The following is a 12,118-nucleotide window of genomic DNA, read 5'->3' on the forward strand; positions in this document are numbered from 1 at the left end:
TTGCCTTCTACGTCATCGCTCTACCACGGAGAACTCCGCTAGGTGCTCGGAGGACTAGACTTCCAGCCCTCCCAATGGAATACGAATTTTTCTCGGAGTCACTTTGCTTAAAAATTGCTCTTTTTTGGTTGCCCCGTCCCTCGAGTTGGGGCAGCTCGGATCAATCCGCGAGGGGGCAACAGTGCCAATGGAAGACGTGCCTCCTTTTTGGAGTTGCCCTTTTTGTCCCAATGGAACACGTTTTATATTTAGGAGCGCTCAGAGGACTCCAATGGAAAACGCCATAAGGTGACTCAAACCTTAGCGCCATCCCATGACAGCCAGAGCAAATATTGTTCTAAGCTTTGGAATTTTGAATTTCTCAGGCAGTAAATGATTTTAGTCGCAAAATAACTGCGAACATATTTTAAAAGTGGAAACAAATTCAATATGAGAAAGTTTTTCTAATTAATAATCCATTAAAAACCAATAAACATTCCCACGTTTTCCAGACTCCCAAAGCAGAAAATTTTAAAAAGTTGCTAATTTTCCACGATAGATGTCAGTTTTTATCACTAAACTTGGCAAATGACCAACTTGTGGCGCCCTATCTACAAAATTCATAACAGACTACCGAGTGCAGGATATATTCTTTTGATTGAGATATCCCTGGCACTGCTGAGCCTAATTCTTGGTGATTTATGTAGAATACGGCGGCGGCGCCGCCATCGGCTACACTGCGCCTGAAACTAGTATATTTCCAAATTCATTTTGCGCGTGAAAATACGCCACCATGTTAGCGTATAAATGCAGGTAAATATGCCTGCTGTACCTCACAACGTAAAGGTACTGTCACGCCCAAAAACGTAATTTTGAAATCCGTCAATTGTGTGTAAAAAGTACAAACAGATACTCAAAATCATTCAGAATACAGTCATATTTCCGAGGGGTCGGACATTTGGAAAAAATCCCGTACAAATTTTGGGAAAAAATCCACAAATCCAAAATCCAAGAATTTTGCTCCCATAGACTTTGTATGACAAATCTACAATAAAAAATCCTGGATTTTTAGAAAATCCGAAATCCCATACACAAAACAGGCAAATGTCCGACCCCTCGCATATTTCCTTTCAAATTTTCGGTTCGGAAATTGAGCAACATTGCTTAAAAACGTTTTGACGGCAAATTTTTACAGGGGATTTCTACTAATTAATATAGAAATGATAATTTAAAATTATTCATGCATAGATTTTAAAGCTAAGCAAGGCTTAAAAATTTAAATATTAAATAAACATATAAGTTAACTATGAATTAATATTTAATATCCTCTCTTCAACAGGGCACAGCCCTTACAATTTAAAAAGCTCACTTTGTGTTTGGTAAAGCAGCTTCACACATTAAATAACCATTGTCAAAACGAATTTTATCTAAACAACATAAAATTTCTTAAGTGATATCTTTCGAGTCTAGTTCGAAACAACGCTAATCTAAACCATTCGCTAAAATATGTTGAAATAATTTTAAATAAAGTAATTGTATAAGTTTTGTTTTAAAGACTGAACATTCAAAATGATAATACGATGAAAAATAAATAATGATGAGAAATACTAGTTAAATTTTCCACTATATTTATTATATATATATTTCTGCTTAACTCTAGAAATTAATTTTATCTCGCAAGTTTTAATATTAACTTTGATCTATATTAACAATTTTATATATAATCTAGAAACGCCTACCAATATAGTTTAGTTAGAATCTAACTTTGGGTCAATGGCATAGTTAACAACTTTCTTATTACCAATTTAGTTATTTTCCAAAACTTACGATAGTTAATTTCTCTTTCAAACTTAATGAAAAACAGTCGAGCTACTCTTGAATTTCGGAATGAGAAAGTACTTTGCACTAACTCGATATTCCTTATATTTTAACAATTAAGTACACAAAAGGCAGAATTCAATCCTGATAATTTAAATGAGAAAAACAAATATAGTTTGCATTAAAATAACTCCAAATTCATGGTTGGTATTTAGAAGAGGGAAAGTTATAATAAAATCAATAGAGGCAACACTTTAATTAATACAAGTGAGAAACTAAATATTAAAAAGAAAAATTCCTAAAACTGTTTGTTCGTAAAACAGAGTAAAAACTTTAAAACCATAATACAATTTCGTCAATAGTTGTCTAACAACTTTAGTTATCTCTGATATTTTTCATATACGAAAAATAAAGTTAAATGCAGCTTTTACATTCTTCTCATCGATACATCAGAACATCGGGGCTTTGATACAAACACATGTAGGCGTCACATAGAAGTCTCCTGGCAATTTCTGGTAGAACTTTATCATCTTTCGTACTCATAAGAAATTCTGTCCCTTCATCCGACAGCCACCACCTTAAATCTTGAAATGGAACTACTTCGGGAATATTGTACCCATTTTGTTCGCCTAGTTTTTAGACACACCCAATTTATAAAAATGAAATATTTTATTATAACAGGCTTGCCACAGTTTTTTCACAATCAAATTCCCTGACTTTTACAGGTTTTCCCTGACTTATTTTGTGTGAAAATTTTGTATTTCTGTTAAAATATTTTAGTAAAAGTTTCCTATTTGCCAAAATTAAATTCCCTGACATTTAGACTAATTTTTAAAATCCCCTAACATTTCGCTGATTTTTAGACTTAATTTTTGAAATTCCCCGACTTTAAGACTAATATTTAAAATTCTTACTTTCCCTGATATTTAGACTATATTTAAAAATTCCCTGACTTTTATACCCATATTCAAATTCCCCGACTTTTCCAGGAATTCCAGATACTGTGGCAAACCTGTATAATTTAAAAGTTGGCCATACCTTTCCTATCAGCCATGCTATCAAAAAAGCACCAAGGAGCATCTGGACCACTTCCACATTTGACAAAGGATACGTAATGACTTGTTTCAATGCACAAAATTGCAAAGAGTTCCATATAAACACGTGGGATCGTCACCATGTCTTTCAACATACGAAATTCAGAAGGAACTGTAAGAGCCGTACACTTGTGTTTCGATCGCTTTTTGTGACTATGACTCTTTTTAATTTTGAATTAATAAAATATTAGCTTTGATTAAACTAAACACTAACTTTTATATTATTAAATATTCTTACTTTATCCATACAGAGATGACAAAAAGCGGTGCTGTCCAAACCAGTACCCAATTGACCGAAACATTCTTTGCACTCAAATTCCGCAACTTGACCGCAAACGCTGCACTGTCTCGGTGCTAGTTAATAATAATTTAGTTTAGTTACAACGTCAAGATTCGTATAACTAGAATATTAAATTTATATTTACAATCTTCGATAACGTCAGTAATATCTAAATAAAGGCTAGGAATTATTCTCGGATACATTTTGAACTGTTTCCCAAAACGAGGCATTTGTACAAGGAGGCAATTGGGAATCTAAAATTATTCAAATGTATTAATATAAGTAATTAAACAAGAATAGTATCAAACTTACCTCTCTTAGTTTAATATCAGAAGCTAAGAAAGACTGGTCAAATAATTGTTGGACAGTGGGCAAGGTTAGTTTCTCATCCTTTTCTACAAACAATTGGTAGAAATATGCTTCTTGACAGGAGCTAGAAAATTTAAAATAACAATTAAGAGTTTATATCCCAATGTTTAAGTATAATGTAGTATTACCTGAGTTTTAGGAAAGGATCAGCTTTCAAAATTTGATTAAGCAAAGAATTGAGAAATTCTTCAGGATCTTAAATTAAAAATATTTTAACATAAGTAACAATTTCTAAAAGTATGACACGTGGGTAAGTAAAAAATGTATGGACAATTGTCATACTTTTGTCAGTGTGATATTTATGGTTTAACTAAAATAAGAATCTAATATATACTTGTATTGACTAGTAATGAAAACAAACCAATATGAAACCAGTATAATTTACTGAAAATGTTATCTAACAATTGTCATCTAAATTACAGATTTCAATTTTATGTTATGATGTAAAACCTGACTTAAAAAAATGGGGGAAAATAGATTGTGCTTTTATGATAGAAAATCCGCAAGGCATATTTAGAGGAAAATCAAGAAATTGATAAGAAAAATATTCGTATTAGTACTGATTTGCCATATCAGTAAAAATCAGTATTGGTTAAACTTCAAAATCAATATAAGAATCAGTTAAATTACGACTAGCCAACGTTAGTATTTACCTTTCTCTTCAGACATCAGCCCACTCACAGAACTTAATCTGTCAAGCAAAGTTCTTAATTTCATGACTCTATCTGCCCTTACATACATATTTCTAAAAAAAATTTAATCGTTAAGAATATTAACTTATTTAAAAAGTAATAAAATATTCCTTACGCTCTTAATGGATTTACAATTTCCTCTTTCAACACCTTCTGTACTTCTCCATATTCCGGAATATCATCGAATCTAGATGGCCTGTGTAGTAATGAGTCAAAAACACCGGTACAAGAGAACATGGCAAAAAGAGTGGCGTCGAGATAGCAGGAATTATGATGGCCCTGAATTCCACGATTTTTCCCGCAAAGTTGCCTCATTTTTTCAGGATTACAAATAGGTGGGATGTCGCCGCTGACTGAGGGACAATCAATACTTCCAAATACTACCAAAAAAAAACAGTAAATCATTAATATACGAAAGAAAAAAACCTCCTACAAAGTACACCAACCTGCACTTTTTCTTTTTTCAGATTCGAGAAACCTGCCATCTTTCCTACACTGGCTTAGACGAACAAAGAAGGCTTTCCGAGGTTGGCAATGAAAGTATCGTCTTCCGTGAAAGGTTCCGTCAGTACTCCCGGGGTTTTCCTCTTCCATTTCAATACCAGCCACCAATTTGTTACTGTTTTGATCTTCCGGGATAACACCAATCCACCTGATAACTCCGTAACAAGGGTCTCCATTCACTATGACTTCAACCACAGATCCCACTTCCAAGTCCGTTGAGTTAGTGATGATTTGACTGGAGTTATTGTTCATGTTATTACTACTGATGTGGCTTATTTGGGTGCCATTGGATACAGAATGGCCTTTTTTGCTAGGTATGGTAAGTCCGGGCGTTTGGTGGGATAAAGTCATCGAATTTTTATGAATACTCAAAGAATCATCCGATCTCGTAGTTCCGAGTTTGAGTGAATTACCTAAATTAAAAAAGGATAGTAAATAACTTACGAAGAGGGAAATATAATATCTATTACTTTTTCGGTTGGTTATCTCGTAGGGGTTCACAGTTGGACTATGATTAGATGAACTAGTGACTCTTGGTAGGCAGTCGTCGTGAGTAACGTGATAAAATGATTGAGAATTGTTCGTGGAGACCAAGCTGGGTAATCCACTGTCCGCTACCACATCTATTCTAGTAGTTTTGCTCACTGAATCCAAATCAGACAATGCTAAATTAAGCCTATGCATTGCGGGGCTATTTCCACCTGATTTTGACCCATTTAACATCATATCATCGGGTCTAGCTCGCTCGACCTGCGAAGGAGACCGAGACCCACTTTTATTTGAGTAGTGATTACCATCAGTCACGCTGTAGTTGGGCAATTTCTCCCTGCAAATACGAATGATAGGTAATTACTATTAAAACTCAAATTACTAAATGATTTTATCACTTACCACTGCGACGCAACTTTGCTTTGCTTATCTACAGTCGAATACAGCGGGGTAATGGTGGATGACTCAAAACCAGACCCAGTTAAGGAGGCTGAATGGGACCGGTTATGACTTCCAATTTTAACTGTGGTGGCTGGTGGAATCCTCCTCTGCATCGTGCTGTGAGGAGAAACGTTGTTGCTGCTAAGCGCTACAGTTGACTGAGAATTATTCGAGCAATATTCGCTTTTCTTTTGTAAATCTCGTGGAAGACTCGAAAATGTTTGAGAAAGTTGGACAGATGACTTCCCTACCCAACGAAATACTAAAATTACTAACAAATAATTTTTTCTACCCAAATCCATATTTTCAATAATATTTACCAGTATGACTAATAGTATCTGTATAGTCCTTACTCTTCTTTTTTCTATTAGGTCTAGGAGGCGTACTAGATGCGGGTCCTAATGAATCATAGAAATAATTTACAAACTTAAATAAATCGATCATCGCTTCTTCTACAGATAAACTAAAAATTATTTTTCAAAAAGCTATGACTAACTGAATTTGTTAAATCTCTCTTATCTGAAATAAACCAAATCAGTACAGGTACTACAGCTTATTGGAGTCATACTGGTAGATTGGTAAACAGGGATAGCTTGCTCAGAGATAAGAAAAAGAAGATAAGGTTACAGTTCTCAATTCCGAAAAACCACCGATCTTTCATGCACATGCAATATGTTGATTCTAGAGAAAAGATTAAAAAGTACCGTTAGAAGTTTGCTTGTCTCCTAAAAAATCTTCAGCTTTCATCAAACCAATAATAGGAACTAAAGAGGCGTGATTTTGTTTGGCTTCAAACAACTGGTAATCGTTATACTTTCCTGTACCGCTACCAACTGGGTTTACCTTAATTGGGATTAAATAACCCAATGATGTCAATAGTAATTATTACGAGCGCTGAAATAAGCCAATTACTACTTACAAATTCTAAACCAACCATCCAATCTGTACCAACATCGGGCAGTTTTCCCAGCCATTTAACAACACCATATTCGGGTCCAATATCACTGATCCATACCACTTTATCATTCAGACGCAGAGGTGGAGGGGAATATCCTTCAGCGCATACTTTCTCAAATGGTATAGGCTGAAGTTTTGAACTTTGAACGGGTGTTGAAACTGGGCTTTCAGACGCACTCAAACCTGTAATATCAAAATATTTTAAGAAAATTAATAAATTTTATATTTATAATAATCAGAGCTATTTGACTAAATAAGAATATAAACTGAAACTAATAACAAATATTTCCCTCTAGATAAAAACTTATTTAGTTTCATACTCTCTCGATATCAATATATAAATATAAAAAATTACTAGTATAATTAAGTCACGCTTCAACGAAATTTTAAATTAAACACATTCTTGAACCACAGAATTACTCACCAAAGAAAATATTTTAAAATTACAGTAGTAGTGGCATGCGTGTGCCATTAAACCTCACACCCGACCTTAATGATATTTACATTATGTGAAAGAAAAAATGTCATGAACCATACCTCTTCACCAAAAAAAAATCTAGGAAGAAGTTTTATTATAAAGGTTCTGTACTTCATGTATAAAAAATACAGAGCATTGACCCATTACCTCTACCATAAAGGTCCTTATTCGAAAAGATAACCTATTATCCGAGAATTTGAAAGGTTCGTAGAGCCAAAATTCATTAGACTTAACTCCTCAAGCTATCGGACTTAAGTTCCAAAAATAAACCGAAGCCAAAAAGAGCTTATTAGGCTAGTAACAGTTTCAATCTCTTTTTAACCCAAGCTGGTAAAATAAAGGACAACTTATATTGGGAAATAATTTTAAGCAAAATAAACGTAGAAGTATTTTATACTCCAGCTTGCTTCGCTGTCTCTCTCCCACCCATAAAAGTAGCACGTGCAAGTGTCTAATTCAGACTCTCTTGGCCTCTTTCCCAAAATCTCATGTTAAAATAAAAAAGGAATACAATTCCAGCCATACCGATATAAGACATGTCAATGTTTCGTCCCGATTTTTTCTAGCACACGCATGTGGGGCAAAACAAAATCAATATTGTTTTAATTTATAGAAACTCTAACATGCAAGTACTCTATCTTTTTAAAAAACTAGGTAATATATCGATACTACGAGACAAACGCCCCACTCATTTTAGTTTAGATTACAGCTACAGTAAGTGTACTTTAAACTAAGCTTATCAAACTATTTGAATAATACATACACACCTAATTCTAATAAAAAACTCAAATGAAAGATGAAAAATTAAAACAAAATATGGTAAAAGAGTACCAATTCCTAATTAATATTTACAATGGTACTTTTAAAGAGTAGAAACAGGACTATGTACCAAAATCAATTTTATATGAATAATAAATACAGAGCGAGTGATCGTCATCCCACGTAAAATGAATAAGTCAACAAGTTACGTCGAAAGATTTCAACAAAACAAACTAATGCCGAAATCCGGCTTGCGTAAGATAATGTTGGAAAAAACCCATCTAATCCAAAAATTACGGCTTACATTCATTATTTCCTAGTCTTTGAAACCACTAAATTAACCAACAAGTTTTATTTCCAGCGAATCCAGCCCTGAAAAAGTAAACCTACCCCCGTAACGTAATAGAAGTCAAGGTTTCACGTATTTTCTGGGGCAAAAAATAGTCTGATATGACAGAAAAGGTCCACTTCAGAAGAAAAAAAACAAATAAATAAGATTAAGCGAAACCAGTTTAATGGAAACCTTTACAGCATTAACTTCGTTGGGAAAAAAAACCGAAACTTTTGGATCAAGGCCTAATCTTATCGGTAAAGATAAGTTTTTGTATAGTTAAAATATGGGAAAAGATAAACCATGTAAATGCCGCCTAACGCAAATACTCGTTGCCAACTCCGCGGTTTTGTAATTTAATTACGGGGAAAAAATTTCCAGCTGCGAGTTTTTAAAGTTTTTGCTACGGTATATTAATTCCATACTAACAATATTTCAAAACCATTAGTAGTTCTCCGAACTTCCTAGAAGAAATAGCTGATATCTAAAATATCGCGGGCCTGCTCTAAATAGACGCTTCAATAAAACGACTTCAAGGAAATTGCCAAGAAGTAATATTTCCGATAGGCTGGACCTGCATGTTATTGTTTATATTGTGCTTGTTGAAATAATGGAAACTTTTCACTCGTACGGTATGCAACGAGTGTTTCCTTTTAACCAGGTAGCTTTTTGACATATAAAGGCTTGGCAAAAACATGATGTTCTATTAACAGGTGTAAAGTTTCCATTATTTTAGCAAGCACTATGTAAACAGTGACTTGCAGAGATCTCCTAGCTATCGGAAATATTACTTCTTGGCAATTTCCTTGAAGATGTTTTATTATTGAAGTGCCTATTCCGAGGGTTTTTCGACTTTGGTTCGCGGGAAACGGGTTTCGCCAATTGGCAACCCTATTTTGTTGCAATGCAATAGTATTAGTAAAATTTCGAAAGAGCCTTAAAAGGGGTTTACGTTTTATATATTGTAAAATATTATTTATAAGATAAAATAATGAATACTTGAAAAAAAGATCGTAGAGTCGTTGTAAACAAAAATGGAACAATGTTTTAAGTTTTAAAACTAAAATAAATGTTTTAATTCCGCCTCAATGACCCTAAACCTTCAAAATAGAAATTCCTAGATACCGTTCATTAAACACGTTTGAAAAAACCGATTCTTTTCAATTTCATAAAATAAAAACTGAAAGACTCACAGGACTTGGGGAAAAGTCTAGGCATGAAGACGCCACTAATCTCAATCATCCAGAAAAAGATTTTCTTCCAAAAATTGCATTATAGCATCACCACAATGAAGAAACGAATAAAAGCATATCGCGTAAAAACCAAATCAACGAAATAGACGCGAAGCTCCGAAAGGGAAAATATTATCGCGAAACAGTTCAATAAAGCTATTTTATTTCCCGCGTTTAGGTCCGCGCACCCTGAAATATATTTCAAGCGAAATAGCCGAATGACATTTGCAGAAGGGCAAAAAACAACACTGCAAAGAGAGGCGCTACTTTTGCATTCCCGTCTTTCTTACGTAGTGGGTTCAAAATTTCTTTTGGGTTGTACGCGCACTCCCTGATAATAAAGCCTTTCTATTCTCCGTTCACTTCTAAAGTTCGCTTCTAAATAAAAGTGCAGCCAAGAAAAACCCGAAAAAAGGCAGAGATGGGGAAACGCCGCTTTTTTTCCCGCTTTAGTCAAGGACCATTTTTAAAAACAGCCAGATGAAGTCTAGTGGGCCGACTTTTCGAGATTTGCGTCACAGTTTAGGCGAAACTGACGTAATATTGAAAAGTTTATCAAAACAAACGCCAAACTAAGAAGGGGGATGGGTCATTACGCGTAACTCGACGCGACGACTTGTTTAGCGTTAGCGATAAAATTGAGACGTTATCGGATTCGGAATTTTGATATAAAAATAAATATTTATAAAATCAATTAATTCTTCATGAGGCTTTATAATTCCATATAAAAGTGACCAAACAATGGAAGGACAAACTATACATGATTACTTTATAGAGCGTAACCAAAAAGTTTCAGACATACATGGAATAAGGAAATGACTATATTGTTCTCATTTCAAGGGTATTTTGAAACAAACAAAATAAATTATTATTTGGTTTAAAAAAATATCTATAGCTCAATATGTAAATTTACGAACAGCATTATTTAGTTTGAACTGAACATTGACGTATGGCGGAGGAGGAGGATTGAAAGTAGGCCAAGGGTGGATTCTAAACTGGATTTGGGAATCAGAAATCGCGAGAGGCCCTCGCAATTACTTTTTTTCCTCATTGACTCATTACTTTAAAAAACTGACGCTCTTGCTCATTTAAGGATATAATATCCATAAAAACAAATTATGTAGAAATTTGTGGCACGTCAACATTTTAAACCAATAAATATATAATTTTACGCAATTACAAATTTAAGGTTTACATTGATTAGTTATGAAAATTATTATTTGCCAATGGTATTTGGTTTCTTATTTTCTGTAACTTATGCCCCCATCACCCAAAATCAATTACTCGAGTATCTATACACCCAGATTGGAATGGAATGAAAAAAGTATGACTCACCAATTTTATTTTCAAAGTAGCTGCCAGCTCTCACTGTTATGCTGCAAGGGTTGAAAGACTTCCTCTCTTGAAGTAAACGTAGTTTGTTGATTGCTAGAAATAGCCCCCCGTTACTAGTTCTCGTTGAAAAGTAGTGATGACCCTTCAAAGTACCATCACTGTTGCCATACTCAGATTTCTCCTGCAATTTCCATAAACAGAAATAAAAACTATTTTCCTTTAGCGAATACATATTTAGCTTCTTTGAAAATAAGAAATTACCGTTAATTCAACTCCAAACATGATCCCTTTGCCAATCTGAGTTACTGGACCACAATATTTCACAAGTCCTAATGCATTAGGTTTATTATCACCAACATCGACGTATACGTTTGAGCCAACCATTATCATAGCTGCTTCTCGGATCCAAGAGCGATCTTCTAATACTAAAAGACGGTCTTGTACTGGACTGACTGATATCAGAATTTCTGCTTGAAAAAGCGAAACTTCGTGGAGCAACGAGTCCGGACATATCACTTTCACAGAGTCATTGTCTAAGCACTTGAGATTCAACACACCAGGAGCGTGTTTCTCCGAACTGATCTCCTCGAGCATAGAGCCTTTAACCAACTGCACTTCTTTGTTGAACGCATTTGTTCTCAATGTCAAGGGTTTTCCTTCAATCACATGGTCTACAATCCTCTTCGCAAAGTAATCAGCTTGAAGCACAAATTTCTTTCCCATGTTTGATTAGTCTTTAAAATGTCTTGACCTAATAAAATTTTATCTCGTCAGAATGTAATTTCATCTGTGAAAAGAATAAATATATAATACCGTAACGAGTAACAACAAGAAATTAAATAGCTATTAAATCTAAAGCCAATTTAGCTATTTTTTGATAAATAATCAAATAGTTTTTCAGGGGTCACGAAATCATAAGAAAGCTGTGACATTCAGAAAAAAACCAAGGCTTAGCAATTTCATTTCAGAACCTTTACATTAATCATACTCAACTTACAGATAATTTGAAGTAGATTTCCATGTTAGAATTAAAATTATTTTAAGTATTTTTTAATTTTTTCATTTGCGATAAATTTTACTGGGTTCTGACGCGTAATTTATTTGCCTTCCTGACACCAAAAATGGAGATGAACCGGTCCAGTGTTAGGCCCATTTTTTGATACTAACATATATAAAAATAAAATTTAAAGGCGTAATCAAGAAGGTAAATATTTGGCAGCTTGTCCAAAACAGTCACTTGAATCTCTCCAATGCTTGAAAAGAAGCCAAGTGAGGCATATAATTTCGATAAAACAGCGACGACGCCTTTAAATCAAGTAAAGCCAAAAGCGACAGTTGTGTCAAGAGGGCCAGTTCAGTG

At 34.2% G+C, this 12,118-nt stretch overlaps 1 protein-coding gene across 5 annotated transcripts; it reads right to left on the minus strand.

Moving 5' to 3' along the window:
- Positions 1-1,279: 1,279 nt before the first annotated feature.
- Positions 1,280-12,011, minus strand: LOC149926792 (ubiquitin carboxyl-terminal hydrolase CYLD-like). Of its 5 annotated transcripts, XM_090157628.1 has the most exons (17): positions 11,756-12,011; positions 11,020-11,545; positions 10,759-10,939; positions 6,586-6,806; positions 6,371-6,509; positions 5,987-6,064; positions 5,628-5,913; positions 5,207-5,562; positions 4,679-5,149; positions 4,348-4,612; positions 4,194-4,285; positions 3,669-3,735; positions 3,484-3,604; positions 3,317-3,425; positions 3,130-3,245; positions 2,836-3,052; positions 1,280-2,426 (listed from the first exon to the last, which is right to left on the minus strand). In XM_090157628.1, exons 2-17 carry the CDS (start codon positions 11,479-11,481, stop codon positions 2,236-2,238), a joined length of 3,372 nt encoding a protein of 1,123 aa, XP_090013754.1. In that variant the 5' UTR covers positions 11,482-11,545; positions 11,756-12,011; the 3' UTR covers positions 1,280-2,235. The 5 variants fall into 5 exon arrangements, with proteins under 5 accessions (XP_090013754.1, XP_090013755.1, XP_090013757.1 ...); XM_090157629.1 differs by lacking the exon at positions 5,987-6,064; XM_090157631.1 differs by lacking the exons at positions 10,759-10,939; positions 11,020-11,545; positions 11,756-12,011 and adding an exon at positions 9,385-9,792.
- Between the last annotated feature and the right edge of the window lie 107 nt (positions 12,012-12,118).

The sequence above is a fragment of the Leiobunum rupestre genome, chromosome 9 (assembly GCF_980474605.1).
Source record: "Leiobunum rupestre chromosome 9, qqLeiRupe1.1.hap1, whole genome shotgun sequence".
NCBI lineage: Eukaryota > Metazoa > Arthropoda > Arachnida > Opiliones > Sclerosomatidae > Leiobunum > Leiobunum rupestre.

Excerpts from the sequence above, each read along its gene's own strand:
- LOC149926792 (XM_090157628.1), bottom strand. The coding sequence starts at position 11,481 with ATGGGAAAGAAATTTGTGCTTCAAGCTGATTACTTTGCGAAGAGGATT. Across the intron at positions 6,510-6,585 it reads GGATGGTTGGTTTAGAATTT|GTAAACCCAGTTGGTAGCGG; the intron begins GTAAGTAGTAAT and ends ATCCCAATTAAG. Across the intron at positions 5,150-5,206 it reads CGAGATAACCAACCGAAAAA|GTAATTCACTCAAACTCGGA; the intron begins GTAATAGATATT and ends TTTTTAATTTAG.